Genomic DNA, 24,349 nt, shown 5'->3' on the forward strand with positions numbered 1-24,349 from the left:
CAGGCGGTGAGGCTTTCCGCGTGGGGTCGCGTCTGCTAGCCTGATTGGTCCAAGTCTGGACCCTGAGCCGGCACCGCTAGCCATCCAAAACTCTGAAACAACTCCATGTGTCCTCTTGGTCATCGAATCAATATTGACACATCGCAACTGTTGCGTGTCTTGGGGCGGTGCTGCTCGACCAAAATCTTTTCAATGAGATGACGAAATGAAGTTGACGGAAGGGGAATCGCTTCCGCCCGCTTTTGTTCACATGCCTGCCATTTATGATTCATCATTATCTCTCGCCGTTTGACACAGTACGCAGAATTCATCGAGACCAATCACGATTGGTTCTCCGAAGTTGGATACCAGCATGGCTCTTGGATCTGGCCCAGGAACGATGACTCGGCGATGCGTGCGCGTGACCAAAGAAGGGGCTACGCGGGTTTCAAGGGTCCGGTTGCAAGATGAACCTACCAAAGGATCAGGAACCGCCGAAAGACGATCAGCTGGGCACTGAATACATCAATGACTTCTTCTTCAATGTTCAGAAGCACAGATCGACAGCTTCACCGGCCAAAATCTGTGTGAGGTATTCCAACAAGACGTGCCGGAAACCAAAGAGCCAGCTTTGGACTCGCAGAAACACTGTGATATGATGGCCTTCTACCTAATCCGAATGCATAATTTCTGTCGACCGAGAAAGATTTGCATGTCCCCTCGACATGCGCCTCACTCTTTCAAATGGCAATAATCTGCCTTCGCGAGTTTCAGATGAGCTTGCCACACACTTGATATGAGCAGTCTTGCTATCATCGTATTATTTCGAGAGTCGACAATGTACTGCGCGGCTTGTTCTTTGTGCGAGATAACGTGCATCGGCCATATAGTGAGGATAGACAAACTCCCTCATTCCAACAAGTCTATGCTTTGTGGGCATGGTTGTCAACATGGGTCCGCTACTGTCACTGGCTAACCGCTCTTTCACACTCGTGATATTGATCAACACTACCTCAAACGTACATTATACACCCTAAAACTACGGTCCGGTGTGCGCGTGGTATATCCGTGTGGCTTCGTCTGAAGTCGACGGGTAGAGTAATACCTTAGGCGAGAAGGTAGGGGTACCTACTGAAGTTGATGCGCGGTGGAAACATGACTTGAAGAACTGAACTTTCTCTGAGCGAGTCTTAGTAGAGTTAGATGAGTGCTCGAAAGCGCGCAGTAGCCCTCATTAGGGGAGAATCAAAGCACTGAAGTGATAATTGTAGAATCCCGAAGTCGGCTTCTCCGAGACATTAGCATGAAGAATGTCTTAGCTGAAGACAATATCAAATTTGCACCGTAGGACTAAATAACTATGCAATCTCAAAAACTTGTCTCAATATACCCAAACTCTTGGTCGGTGTATTGTGCGCATATTATGACAAAAAGCCATATTCCCTCAAGACGTTCCAAAAGTCATCCCTCATAGAAGACACCGTTACGCTAATCTTAAAAACAGAGACCAATCTCACAATATGAAACCATTCTTTCTTTCAATCCTATGCTTTGGCAAGCCGCCTACTCCAGGTAAGAAAAAGTTTCATCACAATGATGTGGCGCAACGCTCGACACCTGCTCTCACGCGCTCTCATTCCGTCGAGTTCTGGTCGTGCGACCCGGTTGAGCAGAGGGATCTGCTTCCCGTCAGAGATATCGTTAGAAAGGTGCATGTGGGCCATGTACCCCGTGAACTTCGACGGAAGCCAGTCCCTGTGACAATTTACACTAGCTTGCTGTCTACAGGGGTGGATGGGGTATCGGAGGCTGGTTATGCGGATGGTGGATCCTGAATCAAGTGAGAAGATAGGGTACATTTCAGTTGTTGCGCGACCCGATCTTCTGCCTGACCTAGCGCATTTCGCACTTATTCTACCAAGGAGCATATCGTGGCCGGCTTCTCTCTGACGTGATTGTTAGTATGAATCATACAGCAACTCGCAGTCATTGCTGTGGAAGGTGCAGTGATCTGACGAAGTCGGTCTGTCGAGTTCCCAACGTAGCAGCCTGCAAATTTGTTTGAGGAGTACTATTCTCTCCTTGATTATTTGTCGCTCCAGTCTCAGATGTTTGGAGCGGTCGGAGAAATCCCAAATAACTCTCTCCTCCAGATCGTTTATATTCACTTATTCCGCAATGACCAGTACCGCTTTGAGTCGCCAAATATCAGATTTTATACGCACGTGCCCTTCCTAGATAGACCTCACATTCAGAGGACCATCTGGTGTTATTTCACATAGACCGCGGATCAGGTTATGCACTCAATGGCCTCGCTCTGGGAAAGCTTCCCTATCCCTATATCCATGACGCTATCCCTGTCAAGTGTCCCTGCCCAAGCCACCCAAGCGAGCTCAACCGTAGCACTCAATTATGGGTGTCCTCCGAAAGCTGAAAACCGCCTTTTTACGCATAAGGCATCGTGACAACCACGATCGGAAGCCTTTCTCGCCACCACAGTCTCCCGTTCGCGATTCGGCGGCCTTCTATCAGCATCCCAATAAGTGCATCCATCCTGCGCCTATCGAAGGCATCCGACCAGCTCGAACGCACCGCCGTACTCACACTACCGATTTCCAGGAGCCGCTAGAGTTTACGTACGAATCATACACAACTGCCTCCGGAGTCGTGATTCCGCCAGACTTCAGCTACGATCGCCCGAAGGAAGTCTATCGCGTGTCTGGCATCGTGCCGCGCAATGAGCCGGATATGGATATAGACTTCGATTTCGGAGACGACGAAAACACGAAGATGCTTGAGGAGGACACGGAGATAAGCAAAGACATCTGGATGCAGAGCGAGGGTTCGATGGAGACGACGAAGCTTCTACCTTCGGAGACAGCGATGTGCCTACTGCCTCCAACTCTTCCCATTTCCTTCTCAACACTTTGACCCGCATGACTGAGCTCGCTCTCACCGCGCACCAGAACAGCGAGGATACGCGCTCGAATCATATCAAGTCGCCTCATCCTCTACCCGAGGTACCCAAGAGTTTGGTTGGCGACGATCTTCCTACACCACGTGGAATCCGAATTCTCACTGGGCAGGCTATACGTAGGGTTCGTGGCCTCCGAATCAAGAGTGGTGGAAGCGGACCTTCACGCACTTTATAAATCATCAGCGGCGGGGAGGCGTCTTCCGGCGAGGAGCAACCCCGCCCAGCGTGGCGTTGATTGTACTGCTCGAATGCGGCTCTGGTATGGCTTAGGACAATAATTCTGACTTCAAGAAGTTGGCATGAAGTAGTTTGGTCGAGAGGGCAATTGGGTGGGATAGGATGATTGGGGCAAGATGTTGAAATCACGGAAGAGCTAATGGATTGCAAGTGGGATGATGTATGGTAGGACTTATGCAACAGAGGCTGTGGTCAAAATACGTACCTCACCCCAGGTAGTTTCCAATGGAAGTAATCAACGCTAATAAAATCTTACTGTGACTATGTGAGACCCTGAAATAATGGCCTGGATTCGTGGATTTCTCTTTGCCAACAACTGAGACAAATGATACTACTTATATGATATCTTGATTTTGTCAGTAGGGGATACTGGTCGTTATGTCTCAGGTACCTATGGTACGTACGTTATCGATGAGACCACAACTTGACGTAGCACTTGTGAGACAAGGTCTGGGGCAGATAAGAAAACATTGTGCGCGACTTTACATTTTCACCGAGATCAAGAAACCACTATCATCAGTTCTAGGCGCATTGTATATACACTTTTCTGACGTGGTATATGTCTTCAACGTGAGTCAGAGTTCATATCATTACCCAATTTTGAAGTGACAACCACAACTTGAAGAACAAGGAAAAGCCTCTAAGGGTTTGAGAATCGAGATTCCAGAGCCCAAGAGAAATTCTGAACATTCAACATGGGTTTCGTTTCGAAGATCAAGTCTGCCTTTGGCTCCAAGAGCCACCGAGAGCCGAAGCAGAGCGAGGTTGTGGGTCCCGCTGAGGAGATCATGTTTCCTGCTCAACTCACGCGTGTGGGGCCAGCGCAAACAGCTCTACCTGATCGGCATTGGACCCAGTCACGGGAGGTGGACTGCTCCGACTATCGGGGTAACGTTCACATGGCGCAAGCTCCATACCAGCAGGAATCGTCAATCACGGAATCTTCCGGCCACTCGAGCGGTTTCGAAGGTGTGTATATCGCAGCACTGCGAGAAATGAATACCTGTGTGAACGATTTCAGCCAGAAATATAGCGATGCATCTGACATGGCCGTGAGTTTCGGTCTGTTCGCGCCCCGCGAACTTGGATACCGACCTGGACATGTTGAGGAGCTTGACAGCTTCGAGCTCAAGCGCTCGAATGCGCTTCGCCGAAAGACCACGGCGTCTGTAGTCCAGGTTGATCATGCTGCTGACAATTTTCAGTTCACGCCATCGGCGCGTCCTTTCTCATGGATGTTACATGCCGTTGAGATTTTTCCTTGATCGACGAGATTGCGGCTCGAGAGGGTGGTCGTTCGCGGGCTGCAGATGGACATGTAGAGGGCACACACATGAGTCACCGCAATGTCCACAGCGTAAGCGCAAGATGCGAGGGGTGGCTCTGGCCCGGCTGGAAGGCCGTCATAAAATCTGACTTTCGCTCAAGTGGGAGCGCATGTTGGCCAGAGAGTGACAACCCCTATTAATTTTCATGGAAACGAATGACTGCGAATCGAAATGCTGCACGTGTTATACGTCATCTCATGAGGTACTCATTTGTGGCCAGGATAGTCTGTCTCTGTTCATTATCGGTCGGAAGACAAAATATACTTCTCCACGTCCTTTTCTGGATTGCTTCCTTGTCATATTTCACTCGAGTACAATTTAAGCTCGATTTTTGGGCTGTAATGAGTGTACCATGCACAGGGCGCCACGACAGTCTCATGCGACTCAAGCATTCCGTTGTCCTGAATTTTCATATTCACGTGGCTAGATACGTTCGTAAATCTTACATTCCAACTGTTTGCAGTACATTTTACATCCCACGGAAACCTCCGTACCGCTCTCCTATCACTGCGCCATGAACCTATTTTTATGACTCTTCCCCCCCGGCACATCATTGACAAACCTCTCTTTACTCTTCAGGTTCCCGTATCCGTCCAACTTTCTCCTATACTCCTGCTCTTCTCTCCCCGCTCTCTCCACTGCTTTTCTCGTTGTCGCTAACAGAGAACGTTGTGTAGATGCAGGCAGCATAGCCAGCATCTGCGCATCTGAGCTGCGGATTGTAGTGCGATGGGTTGCGAGGCGAATATGAGGTGCTAATAAGCTGTTGGGAGTTTCACGATTGGTTGTTGTTATTGATATTTGATCATATTCGCTCTCTGAGTCCGACGTCAGAGGAGTCGGTGGATGCCTAGGCCTCAACGCTGACATTGGCTTTTCTACTGTGACCGAGTTGGGTAACAATGCACAATTTCCCTGGACCTTCCTCGAACTGTGGATATGATTTCTCGTGTTTGGTGATGGCGTTCTTCGATGTCGATGCTTTGATGTATGAGGACCGTTCGCTTTCTTTGATATTGTTCTACCAGAAGGTAGACGGATCCTAGCACTCTCACTAGACGGATAAAGGAATCCTTTGTCTGAGTCTTCTGAGTCGCTCAAAAGTACAAGAGCAGGACATAGGGAATTCGAGTCGTCATCCGAAGAATCCATGGATGTGAAGGTAGAGCCATAATGCTCGCGCACTGATCCATTCATGGTGCTGACAGTTTCCTGGGTGGTAGTTGTGTTCGTATTGGTGGTCAAACCTAGCATTTCTGTGGTTGTAGTCGTTGCAGTAGTTGTTCCGTCGACCATTGGCTGTAAACAGATGTGGTTGGACTAAAAGAAGTAGCTCAAGTTTTCTAGATTGACTGTGTTGTCAAGTAGATTGAATGCAAACTGCTGTCTTTGATACGCTGATTGTATGTCTTTATTTATGTTTCATACCTTAGGCCCTTAGGCATTTGTCAGGTCGGACTGTGCACAAGATATGATTCATTTGCGACTTGACCATTTCAAGACTAGCGTGGAATGAATCATAATTGCTCTCGGTGGCTGTGCTACATCGTCGCCGCCGCTCGTCCACGCTAAGATTGCAGTGAAAATCAAACAGACCGCTATCCCCGAGCCGTCCAACCTTAGCTGATAGCTCCACGCCTCAATGAGGGGCTGTAAATGATCAAGCCTGAATAAATTGCACTCGTAGCGACTACTGTGGGCTGCTTGCAAACGAATTTGAAAGTGGTAAACCTCAGCGCATTGGCTGACAGGCCTGAAAAGTGCGGTGAGATGCGGCTGAAGATCTTGAGATTTACACATGTATGGGGCAATGGCACGTGACCTTTCTAAGGCCCACACCCAATCTTCACCCTCAATCCCTTCGCATCGACCGGGATATACGGCGCAAAAAAATCATACGCCCAGCTCACATCTCTCTCCGTCGTTTCCCACAGCCGCATGTTCTTTCCTAGCTTCTGAAACACATTTCCAGCCGTGAGTACCAACTCCATCTTCGCCACGTCGATCCCCAAGCACGACCGACTTCCCTTGGAGAAAGGTACAAAGTAGCGGTTCATTTCTTTGAGGTGTTCGGGCGAGCTGTCGATCCAGCGAGAGGGATTAAATGTGTGCGGAGAGGGGAAGATAGAGGCGTTGAAGTGGAGATCAGGCATGGACATGGACATGACTGTCTTGGGAGGAAGCGTGTACGTCGTTTTGCCATCGGGTGTCGTATATGTAGTGGGTGCGCGCGGATTCAATCGTGGAAGACGTCCCGTGACGGGGTTGGAAAGGCGAAGAGCTTCATTGATGCAGGCCTGCAAGTATGGCAGTCTTTCGAGCTTGCGCAGCACTATGAGCTCAGTGTTATCACCTCCGATGGCTGATAGCTCTGCCAAAAGCTTGTTGCGGATGTCCCGATCGGCGAGGACATGGTACGTGAGGAGCCCCAAGGTCGATGCTGTGGTTTCCGTACCTGCACCAGTAATGTTGGTGGCCTCTTCCACAAAGTATTTCATGACCTTGTCCTTCTGTCCCAGCTCAGGTGCGCTATAAAGCGTGTCAAGGATGGAAGCATCCTGTCCCGGTGGCGGTATGCCTTTTCGATGAATGGCCTGCTGGGCCGCCTTCACGAAGCTCATGCGCCAATCTACGAGCTGTTGAAAGGAGCCAGAAGAGTCCATCGCGTTTCCCACCCAGTCCGGAATGAGTTCCAAAAGTGGAATCACCACTTTCATATGTCTTTGGAGAGTAATCAACTTGGAGAAATCACGCATCAAAGAATTGAATCCTTTCCCAAAGTCGTCCAGCTCGAGCATCTTCCCGGGTTCAGGCACTGAGAAGGAGGTGACGACATCTAGAGTCAGACACCGGTACGCGTTTGCGAGATCAACCACCTCGCCGTTGCTGCTGCACGTTTCAAGTCGAGCGATGAGCTTGGAGATGTGCGCCAGAACCATAGGTTCGTACTTGCGAACGTGGGCAGCGGAAAAATAGCTGGAGACTGCGCCGCGGCGCGCTCGATGTAGATCACTTGAAGTAGTGGCGATCATGGAAAGACCCGAGCCAAAGCCGCCTGCGAGCCATACCAGTCAGATGGACGACAGACGCGGGTGAGGTGACTAACTATAGAACCAACCATCCTTATCTAGCTTGTTCGTTTGAGAGTACAGGATATACCAGAAGGCTGGGTCTGCTTGACCATCTATGTGGACCTCCCAAGGGTTGATACGAATGATCGGACCTACTCACGTGTCAGGCCGGTCCCCCCAATGACGATCCATGATAGCAACAGTATATACTCACCGTAAATATCATGCATCTCGCGCATCTTGAACGCGTGTTGCCCACCCCCTCCCTGGAAGCAGTCGTACCATAGCTCATGCAATGATGTCAAAGCTGCGAGTTTTGGGCCTGGGACGTTGGCAAGCGGATGCAAATACAAACGGTAGACGGATGCCGTGAGCAGAAACAAAGCGATGAGAAATAGAGTGGCGACTACGACGTCGAAGGCGGCGATAGAGCCCATCATGATCTAGGTATGGACGTAGATGGAAGAACTCATGCCCGCTCGAGGTGGGGAGTCTGCCGATACGCCCCCAAGCCAATGCTTGAAGATCTAACCCATAAAACGCTAGACTCACTAGCTATCACTGTCTCAGTTAGCAGTTCATGTACTACCAGCAAGGATGCCGGTTAAACGGTTACTAGCCTTGCCTTACATAGATCGCCCCCACCTCCCCCAGCTGGGTCGTTGCAACACCAAACCTTACCGCGTTGATCGGACAAAAAGCGACTTAGGCATGCTTGTGACATTATTTCAGCCTCTTCTCCCCCACTACGCCTTTTTACTGGATTACTCTAATGTATCAAGTGATATCAGATTACCACATGGAATGTGAATTTCCAATGAGTGGGAATGAGCAAGTATGGGAAGTATCAACTACGTGTGCTATGGCGAGGGTAAAGCGAGGGTAAAGCGAGGATAAATGGAGGATGAAGCGAGGAACAATGCTTGAACCATCAGCCTCCAAGTATATACCTCTCCTTTTACCAACAAGCACGAATCCATAACCTGCCTAGAAGTTCAGTACAGTCTCGCTAGAAAACGGGCAGCGAAGCAAGCAAGGTTATGCGGACGACGAAGCTCATGTAGCGCTGAATGAAAATCAAAAGCCCACGGATTCGGATCCCTACCAGTGTATATCAATGATTTGCGAAGAGAAATACTGGTGCAACTCCTACTGACTAATGGTAATCAATCCCTGAATCTATAGACTTACTCCAGGAAATTCGGACTTTTCGAAACACGCGACGAAAGATCCGACGAAAGAAACTAGGCCTTGGATACTGAAGACTGGCTCAGTAGTCAGATTTATTTGATGACGAGGAACGGTCAAACGTTACTCAGAGTCTGACTCGTAGTCAAGCGAAGTTTGGTCGAACGCCACGCTCCCGTAACACCTGCCCTCGATTCCCCCGCATCCACACCCACAGATGGCGGTCAAGGCTTTTCTCTTACCATAAACGAATAAATCGAGTACGATAGGGGCCGTGATGTCCCGAAGTGGCTGCTGAAGGTCGAGATCCGAAGCCTGATAAGGGTTCATCGGGCACTTTTCTAAATCCACTCTGAGATGTTCAAGCCCTTTCATCTCGGAGACGGCCCGACACACTTCTTTCCAGGTTTCCTCATTCGTCGGGCACGGAAGGTGGTCGTATTCGAAGTCGTGACCAACCTCATCGTAGTCCCACGTGATACCGATACTCTTGATGCGGTGCCAATGATGGCTGGGCACGAGTCGCTCGAAACACAGGAAACTGGTGAGATCCGAGAACATAAAAGTGTGGGTGGTGTAGAGTAGATGCGCAGCTTCGACGTATCTGCAGTAGAATGAGCGTCTTTGCTGAACATGTGTATGGCAAGCGTTGCGCATGCAATCGGGTGTACTTACGTCCTCTTGCAAGCTTGCAGGATGGCTACGCACTGCTGTGGCTCCAGATTCCTCAACCTATACGGCTCTTTGTTCCGCACGACCTTCCCATCGACCTTCTCTTGCACATCGAGCCGCAGAGTGCCGCCATCGAAGATGTACTGATAGATGTCATCTCGCACTTCGAGCGGCAGTTGGAAGAAGCGAGATTGCAACTGGCTTGACGATTTGGCATTCAGGCTCAACGCTGCTCGCTCGCTCTTGCGAGGCAAGCGGGCACGCCAGCGTTCGTCCTGCTCATTGCGCCACCGAGCGTAGTGCTTTTCCTCGTTGCCCTCTCCTCCCTTAATCGTCTCCAAGAATCGCTTCACAGCCGTCGGTGAGCTGGTGGAAGGGATCTTGAATCGACTGTCGTACGCGTGGTCGTAGGCACTGTAGGAGCCCATTCCCGTTCTTGTCACAGGGGTAGTTTGAATCGTTGAGCTTGGTGTTCGATGCAGGAGTGAAGTCAAGATGAGTTGTGTCAGACTACGTGGGGCGCAGTCAGGCCGCTGCCTGTATCACGTGAGTATCATAGATGGGTAAGCTGAGAGAAAGAAAGAGTGGCGCAGTAATGTTTGACTGCGCCGCTCGCACGGCAAGGATGACAGCCGAACCCTGGCCAAGCGAGCCTGGCGATACTGAAATCAACCACCCAATAACCTTCGAAGCAAGATGGACTTACAACACAAACAAGCAAGGAGATTGATAAAGCCCTAGAACATACGCAGTTGATTGCAGGGCACCTCACGTGACTAAACCATTCCCGAGACTCTACTAGGATCATTTCAACTACCTTACTCCTCTGCGCAGTGGTGTTCTCCATAGCTAGTTACAGTCGCACTGAATCCACCATTTCGGGCTCTTCAAGTTCTTTCACTCACTTGTCATTGCTCCAATAACCACGGTTCCCTCTCTTTCGCCAGTGCGCCAATCCTCCAAAGCTCACTATACAGGACTGACACACCAAAGACGTACGTAGCATGAATAGTATTAACAAACTGGTACACAAGATTTCCAAAATGGATATATTGATTGATAGTTCCCATCTCAGTCCTCTTGAGACCTCCAGCGTCCAGTCGTCCGTGCGAAAGATTGCAGTGGAGTCTTGCCATGGACTCGGCCCGGTCCCGGTCCGACACCGAACCTCTAGCCAACCACTAATGATGAGTTGCTATACATATATTGAAGGTCCAACAATATCCTGCATATATCCCAGCCTCGTTGACCTCTTCTACATACATCTCAGTTTCACTTTTGTTTCCCCGAAGACTAATAATTGAACACTTACTTTTGGGCGACGCGTCTCTGCGTCTTAATGGAATACGGCCCTCCCCAAAGCTAAAATGCAGTGCAAATGGAAACTCGGTTTTGATTACACCCTCTTACCGAGCCCATGGGTAGGAGAAGGCTCCCCGTGTTTGGCACCAGGTTGAAGTGCACACTAGTCGTACTAGGAACCCAATCAGAATCCATTGAAAGGCTTGCTCAGCCCACTCGATCCCCTCGTCCAGGCTAGAATTGCAGTGAGAACTCTACTCCAGGAGGTCCCTCTCGGCCCCCGTGAAAATGCCACTGCAGATATGCGACGCTGACCTTCCTTATCAGGTACATAGGCTTAGTATCATCTGGCGCTCGTCCGCGCTAGAGACTGCAGTGATATGAGCCTTGCGTTTTCCGGTGACAACCACGTTTGCTCACAAACTACACTCTACCGGTACTCTGCACAACCCTCCAGGGCTGAGGACCTCCTCGCCCGGGCCAAAGATTGCAGTGCAGTGTGGCGCACTCGATGATCATGAAACGCGATGTTCTGCAGATACCCTAGCCTTGCCCACCTCCTCCTCCCGGCTAGGAATGCAGTGCAGCCAAGACCCAGGAGTAAGTCAAGCCCTAGGTCTTTGAATCGAATAGGCAACCGTCGGTGCCACAACGTTATATAGACACGATGTCCTGCGAGCAGCCCAGCCCCGTCGACCTGCTTGACTGCGCTAAAGATCGCAGTGGTGCCAAGAAACGTAGATAGTTGTAAGGGGCAGCAGTGACGTGTGTGTAGGATAAGCTTAACGCGCGCGGCTGACACTCATTGTTGAGTACACGAAGTGGATGCGTGCTGCGGGTGTGACAATAGCATATTATACATCTACTTGAAACCCAAACAAATCTGCAGAGTTCTACGTCCGCAAGGGATATACAGGTAGTATGTGCACATGTCGATAGAATCACAGCCTAAACGCCTTGAAATGCGCAATGCAGTCCTGGTATCCTATCCTTCTCCATAACGCCAAGCCAAAGCACACAGCTGAGCCTCTACGACTCTCTTCACCGCATCGCCCCAAAGTCCAACTTCCGCGCAATCTTGGACATTTTCTCCTCGTCGGCTTCGGGCCCCACGCGCTTCAACTGCTCGCCCATCGCCTTCTCCGCCGCCTTCCCGCCCTTCCCCGGCAGATTCTCCCTCTTCTGCGGCTTCGGCGCCGTAGTCCAGTAATGATGTGCAAGCGCCTGTTTCGCGTCGAGGCGCTTCGCCGGATCCATCGCCAACAGCCCTTTCACAAGGTCGATGCCCGCATCGCCAATCAGCGGCATCTTGTTGCGCCACCAGGACATGGGCTGCGGGCGCTTGGGCGGGCTGTTCTCGAGCTGTTCCTGCCAGAAGCGCAGCTTGGAGATCCCCGGCCATTCCGCCTCGGTCGGGACGCCGAAGACGTCGCAGATCCGGACCAGGTGCTGCAGATCGGTTTCGGAAAAGATGAAGAACTCGCGGCAGGCGAGCTCGGCGATGACGCAGCCGACACTCCACATGTCGACGCAGCCGCCGTAGTGGGACGACCCGAGGAAGAGCTCCGGCGGGCGGTAGAAGCGCGTGATGACGTTGTATGTCATGTCGGCCTCTGGATTTGCAAAGCTCCTCGCGAGTCCAAAATCCGCGAGCTTGAGCGAATTATCGGCCGCGATGAGAATGTTGTTGGACTTGATGTCGCGGTGCAGCACGAAGTTCTCGTGGATCCACCACACGGCCTGGCAGATCATGTTGGCCCAGGCCTTGACGTCGGCGCCGCCGTAGGCGATGGATTTGTCCTGCCAGAGGTCCTGCAGCTCGCCACGGGGAAGGTGCTCGAGGACAAGGTTGATGTTTTCGTCTTTGGTGGTGAAGACGGCGATGAGGTTGATGACGTGCGGGTGGTGCAGCTCGGCGAGGTACTTCATTTCGCGGAGCGAGTCGAGGTTGATGCCGTCTTGCCATTCGGCGTTCTTCTTCATCTTCTTGATGGCGACGAGCTTGGAGGGGTCGTCGCGGTAGTGGCCCCGGTAGACGGTGGCGTAGGTACCTTCGCCCAGGCGCGAGCCTTGACGCAGCATCAGCATTCATGCGGCAGGGAGCTCGCGGGGTGCTCACCAAAGACGAACTGGTTCTTCACAACGTCGTTCATCTCCTCGGCGAGACCCTCGTCCGGGCCGCCCGGGGTCGTCGCTGTGCTGGCGAGGGACGGCGACGGGACGGTCTTGTGGTTGAGCAGATGCACGAGGGGCCTCGCCTTTGCTGCGTTGGCCGGAGCATTTGAGCCCGGCGGATTAGGCCTGGGGCTCAGCGCGGGCGACATGCCCATCTTTACAGGGCGTGGGTTGGTCTCCAGAGAAAGGTGGTGGGAGACGCAAGTGAGCGGCGCGTCCAAGCGCGGGATCAAGGCGACGGCGGGACAAACGAGGGGATCGTGGGAGGCTCGGGGCGGGCTCGCGGGCGCTGTATCATGCTGGGAAGGGTGCGCCGCCGGGTGCCATGTTCCTTCGCACGCGGGTGCAGTGCAGGCGCAATTGCAGCGCGGGTAGCAAAGACGTCGGCGGCAACTAGGGTCCGCACAGACCAGGCGATTTTGGCTGGCCTGCAAGCTTTCTGCGGGGAGAGCCTCACCACCGCCCAAGTCGCGACCTGCGAGCGCCCACCCACCGCGCACCGCACAATGGCCTCGCTCGCGCGCCCCCCGCCGCCCCAAGGCCTGCCCGCAAAGGTGCACCAGACTGCGCCCAACAGAACGTGCGTCTGCCCGCAACAGCGCCCACTGCCGCCTAGCTGACGTGCGAAAACAGCCTCTACGTCCGCAACCTGCCCGACAAGCTCCCCAAGGAGGACCTCAAGCGCAACCTGTACATGCTGTTCGCCACGTACGGCGTCATCCTCGACGTCGTCGCTCTCAAGACGCCCAAGATGCGCGGCCAGGCGCACGTCGTCTTCCGCGACATCGACTCGTCGACGCAGGCCATGCGCGCGCTCGAGGGCGCCGCCTTCTTCGGCAAGGACATGGTGAGTCCATGGCTACCCCAGCACCGCCAGCCAAGACTGACCGAGCAGCACATCGCCTACGCCAAGACCAAGTCCGACACCATTGCGAAGCTCGACGGCACCTTCAAGATGCCTGAGCCCGACCTGCCCGAGAAGCAGCTCGAGACGACCGAGCAGACGGGCGTGGCCGCCACGGTCTTTGGCAGCGCGCCTGCCAAAGCAGTCCCGGTCAACGAGCAAGAGCGGGCGAAGGGGACGAAGCGCGGGCGGGAAGAGGAGGAGAAGAGCGAGAGCGAGGACGACGACGAGGAGATGCAGATGTCGGAGAGCGACGAGGAGTAACTGGATGGATGCAACACGATACGATACCCATACGGAAAGAGGTTCAGCGTTACGGAATGAATCGAGGATGCATGTTCCATCGCCGTCTGTGGCCTCTGGCGCCAAAGTGGGTATGTGGCTGACTCTTACCAGGGTTTCGGGTGCGGCTGCAGGTCTTCGAGAAGATGTCCTGAGGCTCGCGGGCCTTCGCGATTGGCTCTTTCGCACCGCACCTTCTGCTACATAAAATGGACCTGGGAGCCAGATCTTCGCTGCCGAGTAGGGACTTGGGGCTGAGGGATACCGCGCGACGCCGAGCTCCACAGCCTGCTCGCCATTGCTCATCGAGCTGGCCATCATCGACGTCGCACTCGATCGAGACATGTATGCGAAGCACCCAAGCAGGGGACAGGCTCAATTTCAAACCACCTTGCCACAATGGATTCGACCGGTCATGCATAGACTGATTGTCCTGACATGAATTCATCGCTCGATCTAGGGGTATCATCAGGCCTATGTCCCTCTCCGTCCCCACCATGACCGTGACTGTTCCCTCCCTCGTAAAGTTGTACATTCCAGAAACAAGTTAAACCGCCCAACGCCAGACTAGACTGAAGCCACCTCGCATATGCAACATGCCCAAACAGCCGCCAACACCGCAAATGCACCCCAGGATCGCTCCCTATCAGTTCGCGCCCCCTGTTCCCACTTTCCGCCCTCACTCCGCAATCCCCAACTGCTTCCGATCAATCGCAATCCCTTGCTTCTCCCTCAAGGCTCCCTTCAGCACCCCCTCGGCCTCGTCAAGACTCATGCTCCTCTCGGGATCCCGCTCCGCTTCGTTTTCAGTCAGGTTTCCGCTCTTGCCGACTATGCACCCCTTCGTCCTCAACATGGCCCTCACCAGCGGCACCAACTCGCTAAAGCTCTCCACAACAGGGACGCCATAACGCTCACACACAATGTGCACATTGCCGCCCTTCCAGTAGTCGCCGTTGCAGCACACGACCACCTTGTTGCTGTGCGCCCAGAGCCCCAGCTCCATGAGCGTGACGGGCGACATGGTCGCGTGGTCGAAGAAGAAGCAGATGACGGTGGAGGCGGTGAGCGCGCCGAGCTCCCACTCGACCTGCTCGCGGAACGCGGCGTCCTTGGCTCGCTGCGTGACGGCGGGGTCCCACTGGCCGCGGCGCGGGTTGCAGATGGTGATGGGCAGGTCGCAGAGGTGGTTCTCCAGGAGGCGCTGCCAGGGGATCGCCTTGCCCATCTCGATGCTGCCGGCCGCAAACACGGAGAAGGCGCCGAGCGCGAGGGCCTCGGGCGGAAATTGGACGCTGAAGTCGCGGTGGCGGGCGGGGTTGGCGATGGGCGGCGGCAGCTGGCCAAAGAGGTCGGGCCGCGGGACGTCGATGTTCTGTTTGCCGGCGGGGCGTTTGGGCTCGGGGACGAGCTCGTGGTTGCACTCTTGGCAGCGGGAAGGGCGCTTGCAGAACTTGCAGGCTGTCGGGTCTTTGAAGGCTTTGAGGAGCGCAATGTCTTCCTCGGACCAGCCCTCGGTGTTGGTCACGGGGGCGGCGGGGTGAGGATCCGACATGGTGTTGGTACGGCTGAGGTGGTTGCAGAGCTGGAGGACGCGTTCGTGGGCGGCAAAGGTCGAGCTTCTAGATATGCTTGGGGACGCAGGCGTGCTGTCGGTGTGAAAAGCGTGTATGTTGGAGTTGAGAGAGCTGGAGCTGTTGTGTTAGCGGGGCGCGGGAAGCGGCATGATCCTGGCAACCCACTGCATAAGGCTGAGCGCACGGACGTGGCGTAAGCAATCGCAAACGTCAAACCGAGCTGTACGAGTTGCTGCGAACGTGTGTTTGCAGATGGAATGCGAGTGGAATGTTCTGTGACACCAAGGTCCCCCGCCTTATGTATCGCACAGAAGCCTGGAGGCGCACGCCTGAACCAGCTACGGCCGTGATCCACAGGCGTGTGGCTTGCACCAGTTCGTGGCTGTGCGCACTTAGTGAAGTGGCGGGGCTGGGTCATCGTTCTTCCATCACACAAGCACCTCACCGCGCTTTTGCTTTCCCCCTCACCGGTCTCTCGACTCATTGGCCCGTTGCGGCTGCCTGGAGAAACTCGAGTGGTACTGCGGCCTAGCCTGAGGCTGGGGAGACCTCATGGCCAGCGGAGCTCCTTCAAGGCTGTCGTGAGGCTGTCTCTGTTCGCAACGAGCATCCTTTGTGACTCTTCTACTGTCACAGCATGCACGTACGGCGCGGTCGGCACCGACGGTTTGTCTTCAATGTTTCGGGCCGGGAACATCCAAAGCTGTAACGTATGAGTCTTGTCTCAATGCTCTACGTCACATCAAACGTGAATGCAGCGCAGTCTCATCTTCACAAAGGAGAACAAGCTGCCACTTGCCAAGCGACTCGGCGACTCCCGACAACATCACGAAAGGGCGGCGAGCTCAGCTGTTCCACGGTAGCACGAGTGACTGCGACGGGTGATGGGAAAGGAGGGCTTCAAGGTAGAGCTGAGTAGATGTGCTGATGCTCAGGCAGCCGAAGAACTGCTGACTAGGGATGCTGAGCACGCTTCGCTCCACCTGAGGAAGTGTTGTTCATTGCCCCAATGAGGAAAATTGTGTTGCTGCCGGAAATTGCATCATTGAAAAGTTGCATCTTTCAAGAGTTGTGCATGCCTGAGAGCTGCGAGCACCCTATGCCGTCATTTTGGCGCTCGTCATTCGTCTGCCAAACAGACAGCTGAATACCACGCCGCCAAAGGGGTTCCGATTACGTCCAACACTTCTCCACACAACATTGCACCAAAAGAATCCTCAGGACACTCGAGCGCATCATCCCCCCACCCTCATTTCCAAGTCATCCTGCCATCTCAAGCGACCCTCAAAACCACCCCTCCCTATCACACTTCTCCTCCCACGAGTCCCTCGCCATCTTGTCAACCACCGGTGAGCTTCGCAGTGGATTCGGATGCTCGCCCTCCAGAAGCCTCAACGTCGGCGTCCCATGCCCCTTCTCCTGCAGCTCAGGCGTCGTCGTCCAAGCCACCAGACTACCCTCCCACATGACAGTCTTCTCCCCCCCATCCATCTCCATCCTCCCATCCACCACCATCTCTTTCTCATCCACCCTTATCTGCTCACCCCCCTCCAACACCACAATCTGAAAACACAGCGCCGCCCTCAGCCTAATCGTCGTCCCGCACGTACACGGCACCCCACTGAACCTCACCGCCGCATACTCGGCCTGTTTGTCGCTCGCGATGCCCGGCGGCGTGATAACCCGCTTGGTCCCCAGCACCAGCGTCGAGCGGGACTTGCGCAGGCGGTGCTCGGGCGCGAGGCGCCTGGCTTGCAGCGACACCGAGGGCATCTTGCGCAGCGTCTTGGACCAGCGCTTGCCGAGTTCGCGGGCGCGCCAGGAGAGGCCGCACGCGGGGCACAGGATGCCGAAGCGCAGCTCTTCCTTTTCGTTCGCTTTGCCTGGCTCTGAGGAGCTGGCGGGGTTGGACGTGGACGTGGACATGTAGCTGCACGGCACCATCGCCGGCTCGTCCATGGGCAGGAACGGCTTTACCGTCCCGGCGATCGAGCACGCGACGCACGGCTTGTGCGCGCAGTCGCATGCCAGTTCGCCGAGGGGATGTGGGCCGGAGTGGATAGACACGCGGTTCTGCGTGCCGCAGGCGCAGCAGGTCCATGTTGTGGGTGCGGCGTCCATGTCGGTGAAGGGGTCGCAGAGGCAGCCCGAGGCGCGCTGGAGGGTGATTTCTGGGACGTGGCTGGTAGAGGGCGATACGGGGAGGCCGTTTGAAAGGAAGGTCGGGCGATCAGGTGAGAAGGTTGGTGTGAGGGGCGTGTTTGGGGCTGCTGAAGAGCCGTGGGCGTGTGGGAGCATTTTGATCGGTGACTTGAGGGCTTTAATGAATGTGGATTTGTGGGTGTGTGGAGAGGGCATGCTGACTGCGAGGCGGGTGTTGAGCTCTGGGGCGGAGCGCTTGCGGGCGTACTCGGTTGGTATGGTGTGAGAGGTAGGTTGAAAGAGGCGAAAGTCTGTTTGCTGCAAGGGCGCGCAGTTTTCGCGTTGCTGGCGAGGCCGTTGCGAGAGCAACCGTACGAAGTGAACAGTGCAAGTTGGTGGAAGCGCACCTGGATCAATCCCTCGAGAGCATCACGCTAGGTAGCTTGAGCGCATGCTAATGGGCCTGGTGATCTCTGCTCCTTGCGTGCTGATAGCAATAGTTATCTGCGGCGACCGAGGATTAACTTGGGTCCTGCATAAAAGCTACTGTCATGCCTCAGCCATCTCTATAATGTCTATCTGAGTGGGTTGCGAGGTTGTGCTTTTATCTGGGCTTGTGCGTGATGGTCACGAGACGTCTCCTATCTCCAAATGTAACAGCATGCGTTACTCAAGAGCCGTCTTGCACATTCCTGGTAGAACTTGATATCTCTGACTTCTATTCGAGGTCGGTTCCCTGCGAAGTCAGAAATCCGTGCTACTGGGTACACGTGAACTTGTCTCCAGGATACAATACCTTCGCCTAAAAGTTCTTACAGCCAGTATCACTCCTGGGCGGTTTGCTCCCAAGTCTATACGATTGTGTTTATATTTACGGAATCGAGCATTGTTCTTCTGATCCCTTGCAAGGGGTATTGGTAGATTCAATACTTTGCACTCCGTGAATCGACACACAGCAGCAAAATGATTTGGTCGTATGGCCGTCGTCTAAGTTATCTTGAACTTATCTAGCTTTCTATTAAGAGTTCCCGGTGTCCAAATCCCAAACGCCCATTCCGCCTATAGTCATGCTGCAGACACATCGCTTCAGTTGGATCCTCCACTTGTATCTCCTCTAGAGATCATTCATTTACCCCTACTTATTTTCCCGCAGTCCGTTCATTATTCCCGGTTCCTCCCTCCATATAGTGCCATACATTCCTAGTAGTTCCTCCGTACAGTGCTCATGACTCCGCAGTCGTCCCTGCGTATAGTATCTATGGTATTCATAAGGGAGTCCCGTAGTCCCAATATCTGCCGTTGATGGGTCCCTACTCATTCCTCCGGAACCCAAAACTAGCCCTTGCTCCGCTCCTGTCGTACGGATCCCGTCCTGGAGCAGGATCTGCGTGTTTGCTTCTGCCCTCCCACCATGCGTGTTGTGCACCATTCTGCTCAAAGTTCACGGCGTTCTCGCGCTCAGCGCGCTCGCACTCGGCCTGCTCCGAGGGAGTACGCTCATGCCTATGCTCCTCCCAGTTCTCGTTGAAGCTTGTCTCATCGTTCCCTTCGTCTCCATCTTCAACAGACGAGTGCTCCTGGATATCCGGGAAGAAGACGTTGTTAAGAAGCACGTCCTGTAGGTTGATTCCAAAGTCATCGCTCCGTGGGAGCATCGGGGTAGAACTGGGTAACGGCTCCATGCGTGTGAAGAAGGGGTTTTCCTGTAACAGTGGGGAGGATGACGAAGGCGGCGGCAGATACACCGTTCGCGGCTGAGTACGCAGAGCCGAGTGTTCGGGTCCTCGAATGGCAGGCAATGGAGAGGATTCTTTCTGCGGCATGCCCACAGGGGAGGGCGTGGTTGTAAGGCGGCGTATCGAAGAACTACCACGACTTCTCCGCGTGCTTCCTCGATGTGTGGCCCGCTGCAGTGTCGGTCCACCCGGCATATGCACGCTGCTTGGTCGATGTTGTGGCCGCGACGGCGTCGCACCATCCACTAGTGGCCACCCATGATAGCTTGGCGGCCCTGGGAGTGCAAATCTATTCCGGTCTATAGGCCGATCGGGTGAGCTGGAGCTGGAGAAAAGGTCTTCCTGCTCGGCGGAAAACTCCAGGGGACTGAGCATGCCCGAAGGTTCGGAGTCTTCGACGTCAGAATGGAAGGAGCCGGTTCCTGTGCGGGGGACTTCGACATCTTCAGAGCCATCCCAGGAGTTACTTTGTGTTGGAGGTACTTCGGAACCTGCAATGCTGTCGGAGGAGTCAACGTACTCTGGAAGTCGGGCGAAAGAAGCGCTGGTCATTCTTGGGGCTGGCGGGGGTGTTGGTGGACGGAAGATTGTTGCCGTCGTGTCATCTCGTGGCAGTGGAGCGGAAATGACCTGGCATCGAAACGAGTCTTCTTCCTGGGATTCTTCGACAGGATGAGAATCATCACCATCAGATTCAACGTGTTCTGCGAGAGAAAACTTCGGAGCAGGATCAGGAGAAGTCGATCGGATCGCATTTGGTATCTGGATCGGTGATACGGGCTGGATTGGGTCGAGCGTAGGAAGCAGCATAGGTATGGGTGCCATGTCAGGTGGCGATGCTCGATGCGAGGAGATTACTGCAGTGGCTGGAAGGATTGTAGCGTCGGACTGAATCCAGCAGGAAGATGGAATGAACACTGTTCGAGATACCCCTACATTACTCGGGGCAACACTGTCGTTCTGGTTCTTGGGAGTTCGTCCCGTCACCCTGCGCACGAAGCGCTTGATACTGCCCATGGTTTTGGTTTTGCGCACTCAAGGCAAGACTCAAGCGTCCAATTCTTTGTCGAACTAAGAATTAAAGGGCGGTCTGGAAGTTTTAAGAGAAGTGATAGGTGATAAATGCGCCGATGGTGCCGGTTCGGATAGTTGCCGGGGGCTGAATGGGATGGGGTGATGATCATGTTCTGAGGGCGACATCATGCATAGGGGTGTCTTATCTAGACGAGGGTAGCGTTGAAGAAGCTTGGACTTCTGGAGGCTGTATAAGTCATGTGAGCTAGAAGCAGGATGGTGAAAGGGACGTGGGGCTGGGCACGAGCCAAGGGTTGAATCCATCCAGAACATTAAGAAGATATCAAGTGAGGTTTAATTCTCGAGCTCAAGATATGTAATCGTTAAGATAAAGTACCACTAATCTATAATCTTACCTCCATATTTGCTCGAGCCTCTAGTGAAGGACCTTGACTCTGATCTTGCTAACTTATTGTAAGGGACCGTATACACAAATTACCAAGATACCAAATGCCCCACGACTGTGGCTTGATTGATCTCGTTCAGTCTGTTTCGGCGATATACTAGAGTATTCATGCTATCTACGAACGCATTGCACCACTTGCTGCGTAGATCGAAAGGCCGCGGTGCGTTATTCCAAGCTCCCCGTCTGTGCCTTTTTAGAAATGCCACCGATGGTCATCATGCCGGTTTATCATGGTCATGACACAAACATGATACCAGTTGAAAGTTTGCCAGTCGCCCTTCGCTTCATCTACACTTCCTGTGTGGTTGCACATTTATTCATCATTGACTGTCAGTCTGCCCATCTGTTCTATCACGTCTAGTTGCTGGCCCTCGGAACCGGGCCGAAGTAGAAAACATGGGCACGGAAACTAGGGCCGGGTCGCTTTTTGGATATATAGACTGGGGCCTGTGCAACTGCGGTGCGAGGCAAGTAAGCTAGGTGCGCCGAACTTTTAGGTCGCACCAGTGAGCGTTGCGGAACAGGCGGAGGCGACTGGAATTGGGTATTTACTTCGAGTTAAAGGATGCCAGAAGCTAGGTGGGTTGTTTTCGTTGCAAACAAGGGAGCCAATGCGAGGTGCGTACAACGAAGTGACAACTGGGTTGAGAGGAGTACCAGAATCCGCCGCTCTGATAAGAGAAAGATGCTTCGAGAGCGGCCGTGCGCCTCTGAAACGACGAGCGAGGGCACCGACATGTTATAATCGAGGGTAAAGGGCTGGTATTACGGAAGATCTAACGATGGACACCAGACGACGCAATAGAAAGATAGTTGGTTTTCGAGGACTCGTTCAAAGTCTCCAGATTATAAGCCGCGATCATTCTATCCATTTCAACTATGAGGCCTTCCGTGAACGAGGAAAAGAGAGTCACGATGATCAGCCAAGTCTCACTATCATCGTAATCGCGTGTGATGTTATCCAGACGTCACGTAGGTAGGTAAGGCTTGATTGGTCCAAAAGATCTGTGTATGTGCATAGTTAGCCTACAGTGGATTTCCAGACACTGCATCAAGTGTGACTGCGGAAAGAACGCTATGGGTAACGTTTATCGTTCTTATAGGCTGGCTCAGGGAAAAAAAAAATTTAGTTTTTTTTCGCCGGTAACGTGTTTACAAGCGAGCTGCGAATACAAGCGAGCTGCGAACCCCACCAACTTTCTGCGACGCGTAACCTATTAACTACAATGGCTCAACCAACACTTATTCGATTGCCCTATAACGAAGCAGATGTCTCCCTAGCTATCTTAGCTATTAATAGGAACCAGATTCAAAGCGTTAATCGCGCTGCAGCGACATTTAACGTTCCTGAAAGCACGCTTCGTAGCCGACGCGCCGGAACTACTGCGCGACGCGATTGTGAGCCTAAATTAAAGAAGCTTACTAAATTAGAAGAGGAGGTTATTATTGAGCATATACTTGACCTAGATTCGCGAGGCTTTGCGCCTACTCTAGGTGCTGTACGAGATATGGCAAATAAGCTGCTCGCCGAGCGTAGCGCAGGCCACGTTGGTTAACAGTGGCCTAGAAACTTTATCAAGCGAACAGACAGCCTCATAACGCGATTTAATCGAGCCTATGATCGACAGCGAGCCCTCTGCGAGGACCCGACGGCTATACAGGCCTGGTTTGAGCTAGTTGCACGTACAAAGGCCACCTACGGTATCTGCGATGAGGACACCTTCAACTTTAATGAGACTGGCTTTCTAATGGGCAAGATATCCTCCCAGCTAGTTGTTACAGGCTCAGAGAGACGTGGTCAGCCAAAAGCAATCCAGCCAGGCAATCGTGAGTGGGTGACAACAATCCACGGAATTAACGCTGCTGGGTGGGCAATCCCGCCCTTTGTCATCTTTGCTGGCAAGTACCACCTCTCTGCCTGGTACGAGGGCGATGATATACCAGGTGACTGGACTATTAGTCTCAGCGACAATGGATGGACCACAAATGAGCTTGGTGTTGCTTGGCTACAGCACTTTATCAAGCATATAGTAGAGCGTAGAGTAGGCGCACGTCAGCTCCTAATACTCGACGGCCATGAGAGCCATAACTCGCTCGAATTCCAGGAGATCTGTAGGGAGAACAAGATATATACCCTATGCATGCCACCACACTCGTCACACCTCCTACAGCCACTTGACGTGGGCTGCTTCTCGCCGTTAAAACGGGCGTACGGGCGCCAGGTTGAGGGCCTAATACGCGACCACATCAACCATATCACTAAGCTTGAGTTCCTACCAGCCTTCCGCGCCGCCTACGACCAGTCATTTTCAAAAGAGAATATTTGCGCAAGCTTTCGAGGCACTGGGCTAGTCCCGCACGATCCAGAGGCGGTGATATTAAAGCTTGATGTAAAGCTTCGTACGCCGTCACCAGCAGCCCTACCAGAGGCCCTATGGGAGTCTGCAACACCAAGCAACGCGCGCGAGCTAGGCGCTCAGTCAACTCTAGTTCGTGAGCGGATCCAAAGGCATCAAGGGTCCTCTCCTACATCAGTTATCCAGTCGCTTGATCGGCTTACAAGAGGCGCTGAGAGAATCACGCATTCAATGGTGCTTATGCGCGATGAGATTGCTAGTCTACGGAGGGCAAATGAGGCAGCCACAACGCGTAAACAGCGCAAAAAGAAGCGGATCCAGAAGCGAGGCACTCTATCAAAGGCAGAGGGAGAGGATATTATTGCTCAGAAGGCTGTTGAGCAGCAACTAGAGGGAGAAACGCGGTATAGCCAGGCGCGGTCAGGTGCGAGCCGGCAGGCTTCTGCGCGCTGCACGCGCTGCAGGGAGCCTGGGCACAACTCACGTACGTGCAAGAAAGCTTCTATAGATACTACTTGATTTAAAATAGCTATTATATCAATAGAATTTTGATGCGTTGTTGCTATACAGCCTGCAAAAGGCTGAGAGACTTGGTGGGGTTCGCAGCTCGCTTGTATTCGCAGCTCGCTTGTAAACACGTTATCAGACGATTCCGAACGCTCTAAGAAAAGATTGAAGAAGCCCATGAGCTCCAACTAGTTAGCCATTATGTTCCGAGTTGCAATAAGGTCCTAAGTGTGTGAATTGACAGTGGTGAGAGTTGGTTTCACACAGCTGCCCAGGTGTAGAGGTGATATTTTGGGCAATTAGATCTACAAACAGATACTTTTGCAGTACCATGGCTTTGCATGGTTTCTCGCGCTCTAGGTATACCTTGGCACTCTTATGCAAGTCGTTCTGTCGAATGACACTTCCACCACTGGAAATAATGTTAGAGATATG

General features: G+C 53.2%; 10 protein-coding genes across 10 annotated transcripts; 3 read left to right on the forward strand and 7 right to left on the reverse strand.

The window, feature by feature from the left end:
* Window positions 1-3,665: 3,665 nt before the first annotated feature.
* CC84DRAFT_1209568 (uncharacterized protein) lies at window positions 3,666-4,609 on the forward strand (the record flags this gene model as incomplete). The annotated part of the gene is made up of 2 exons (XM_018182227.1): window positions 3,666-4,358; window positions 4,399-4,609. Exons 1-2 carry the CDS (start codon window positions 3,889-3,891, stop codon window positions 4,607-4,609), a joined length of 681 nt encoding a protein of 226 aa, XP_018031040.1. The 5' UTR covers window positions 3,666-3,888.
* A 325-nt stretch (window positions 4,610-4,934) lies between these two features.
* CC84DRAFT_321713 (uncharacterized protein) lies at window positions 4,935-6,082 on the reverse strand. The gene has a single exon (XM_018185848.1). The coding sequence runs from the start codon at window positions 5,815-5,817 to the stop codon at window positions 5,026-5,028; it is 792 nt and encodes a 263-aa protein (XP_018031041.1). The 5' UTR covers window positions 5,818-6,082; the 3' UTR covers window positions 4,935-5,025.
* CC84DRAFT_1168734 (putative cytochrome P450) lies at window positions 5,952-8,059 on the reverse strand. The gene is made up of 3 exons (XM_018179469.1): window positions 7,807-8,059; window positions 7,628-7,744; window positions 5,952-7,576 (listed from the first exon to the last, which is right to left on the reverse strand). Exons 1-3 carry the CDS (start codon window positions 8,030-8,032, stop codon window positions 6,348-6,350), a joined length of 1,572 nt encoding a protein of 523 aa, XP_018031042.1. The 5' UTR covers window positions 8,033-8,059; the 3' UTR covers window positions 5,952-6,347.
* An 844-nt stretch (window positions 8,060-8,903) lies between these two features.
* CC84DRAFT_1180659 (uncharacterized protein) lies at window positions 8,904-10,364 on the reverse strand (the record flags this gene model as incomplete). The annotated part of the gene is made up of 4 exons (XM_018180492.1): window positions 8,904-9,384; window positions 9,456-9,989; window positions 10,159-10,189; window positions 10,358-10,364. The coding sequence occupies 4 exons, from the start codon at window positions 10,362-10,364 to the stop codon at window positions 8,904-8,906; spliced, it is 1,053 nt and encodes a 350-aa protein (XP_018031043.1).
* A 1,224-nt stretch (window positions 10,365-11,588) lies between these two features.
* On the reverse strand, window positions 11,589-13,297 carry CC84DRAFT_1168737 (serine/threonine-protein kinase crk1). Its single transcript, XM_018179470.1, has 2 exons — window positions 12,874-13,297; window positions 11,589-12,823 (listed from the first exon to the last, which is right to left on the reverse strand). Exons 1-2 carry the CDS (start codon window positions 13,082-13,084, stop codon window positions 11,796-11,798), a joined length of 1,239 nt encoding a protein of 412 aa, XP_018031044.1. The 5' UTR covers window positions 13,085-13,297; the 3' UTR covers window positions 11,589-11,795.
* Window positions 13,298-13,387: 90 nt separating this feature from the next.
* On the forward strand, window positions 13,388-14,353 carry CC84DRAFT_1155635 (RNA-binding domain-containing protein). The gene is made up of 3 exons (XM_018176946.1): window positions 13,388-13,509; window positions 13,563-13,776; window positions 13,825-14,353. The coding sequence occupies exons 1-3, from the start codon at window positions 13,436-13,438 to the stop codon at window positions 14,095-14,097; spliced, it is 561 nt and encodes a 186-aa protein (XP_018031045.1). The 5' UTR covers window positions 13,388-13,435; the 3' UTR covers window positions 14,098-14,353.
* On the forward strand, window positions 14,052-14,353 carry CC84DRAFT_1168739 (uncharacterized protein). Its single transcript, XM_018179471.1, has one exon. It carries the CDS (start codon window positions 14,165-14,167, stop codon window positions 14,321-14,323), a length of 159 nt encoding a protein of 52 aa, XP_018031046.1. The 5' UTR covers window positions 14,052-14,164; the 3' UTR covers window positions 14,324-14,353.
* CC84DRAFT_1168741 (uncharacterized protein) lies at window positions 14,318-16,097 on the reverse strand. The gene has a single exon (XM_018179472.1). It carries the CDS (start codon window positions 15,668-15,670, stop codon window positions 14,795-14,797), a length of 876 nt encoding a protein of 291 aa, XP_018031047.1. The 5' UTR covers window positions 15,671-16,097; the 3' UTR covers window positions 14,318-14,794.
* A 696-nt stretch (window positions 16,098-16,793) lies between these two features.
* Window positions 16,794-18,225, reverse strand: CC84DRAFT_321829 (uncharacterized protein). The gene has a single exon (XM_018185849.1). The coding sequence runs from the start codon at window positions 18,048-18,050 to the stop codon at window positions 16,977-16,979; it is 1,074 nt and encodes a 357-aa protein (XP_018031048.1). The 5' UTR covers window positions 18,051-18,225; the 3' UTR covers window positions 16,794-16,976.
* Window positions 18,226-18,841: 616 nt separating this feature from the next.
* Window positions 18,842-20,702, reverse strand: CC84DRAFT_1168742 (uncharacterized protein; the record flags this gene model as incomplete). The annotated part of the gene is made up of 1 exon (XM_018179473.1): window positions 18,842-20,702. A coding segment is annotated over exon 1 (1,439 nt), but the record flags the coding sequence as incomplete, so codon positions are not given.
* Between the last annotated feature and the right edge of the window lie 3,647 nt (window positions 20,703-24,349).

Source organism: Paraphaeosphaeria sporulosa (genome assembly GCF_001642045.1).
Source record: "Paraphaeosphaeria sporulosa strain AP3s5-JAC2a unplaced genomic scaffold CC84scaffold_12, whole genome shotgun sequence".
Lineage (NCBI taxonomy): Eukaryota > Fungi > Ascomycota > Dothideomycetes > Pleosporales > Didymosphaeriaceae > Paraphaeosphaeria > Paraphaeosphaeria sporulosa.

Bases quoted from the DNA above. Each gene is read 5' to 3' on its own strand.
- CC84DRAFT_321713 (XM_018185848.1), bottom strand. From the start codon at position 5,817: ATGGTCGACGGAACAACTACTGCAACGACTACAACCACAGAAATGCTA.
- CC84DRAFT_1168734 (XM_018179469.1), bottom strand. From the start codon at position 8,032: ATGATGGGCTCTATCGCCGCCTTCGACGTCGTAGTCGCCACTCTATTT. The intron at 7,745-7,806 runs GTGAGTATATAC...ACACGTGAGTAG, and splicing joins CGAGATGCATGATATTTACG to GTCCGATCATTCGTATCAAC. The intron at 7,577-7,627 runs GTTAGTCACCTC...TATGGCTCGCAG, and splicing joins TAAGGATGGTTGGTTCTATA to GCGGCTTTGGCTCGGGTCTT.
- CC84DRAFT_1168737 (XM_018179470.1), bottom strand. From the start codon at position 13,084: ATGGGCATGTCGCCCGCGCTGAGCCCCAGGCCTAATCCGCCGGGCTCA. The intron at 12,824-12,873 runs GTGAGCACCCCG...TGCTGCGTCAAG, and splicing joins GAAGAACCAGTTCGTCTTTG to GCTCGCGCCTGGGCGAAGGT.
- CC84DRAFT_1155635 (XM_018176946.1), top strand. From the start codon at position 13,436: ATGGCCTCGCTCGCGCGCCCCCCGCCGCCCCAAGGCCTGCCCGCAAAG. The intron at 13,510-13,562 runs GTGCGTCTGCCC...GTGCGAAAACAG, and splicing joins CAGACTGCGCCCAACAGAAC to CCTCTACGTCCGCAACCTGC. The intron at 13,777-13,824 runs GTGAGTCCATGG...CTGACCGAGCAG, and splicing joins CCTTCTTCGGCAAGGACATG to CACATCGCCTACGCCAAGAC.
- CC84DRAFT_1168739 (XM_018179471.1), top strand. From the start codon at position 14,165: ATGCATGTTCCATCGCCGTCTGTGGCCTCTGGCGCCAAAGTGGGTATG.
- CC84DRAFT_1168741 (XM_018179472.1), bottom strand. From the start codon at position 15,670: ATGTCGGATCCTCACCCCGCCGCCCCCGTGACCAACACCGAGGGCTGG.
- CC84DRAFT_321829 (XM_018185849.1), bottom strand. From the start codon at position 18,050: ATGCCCTCTCCACACACCCACAAATCCACATTCATTAAAGCCCTCAAG.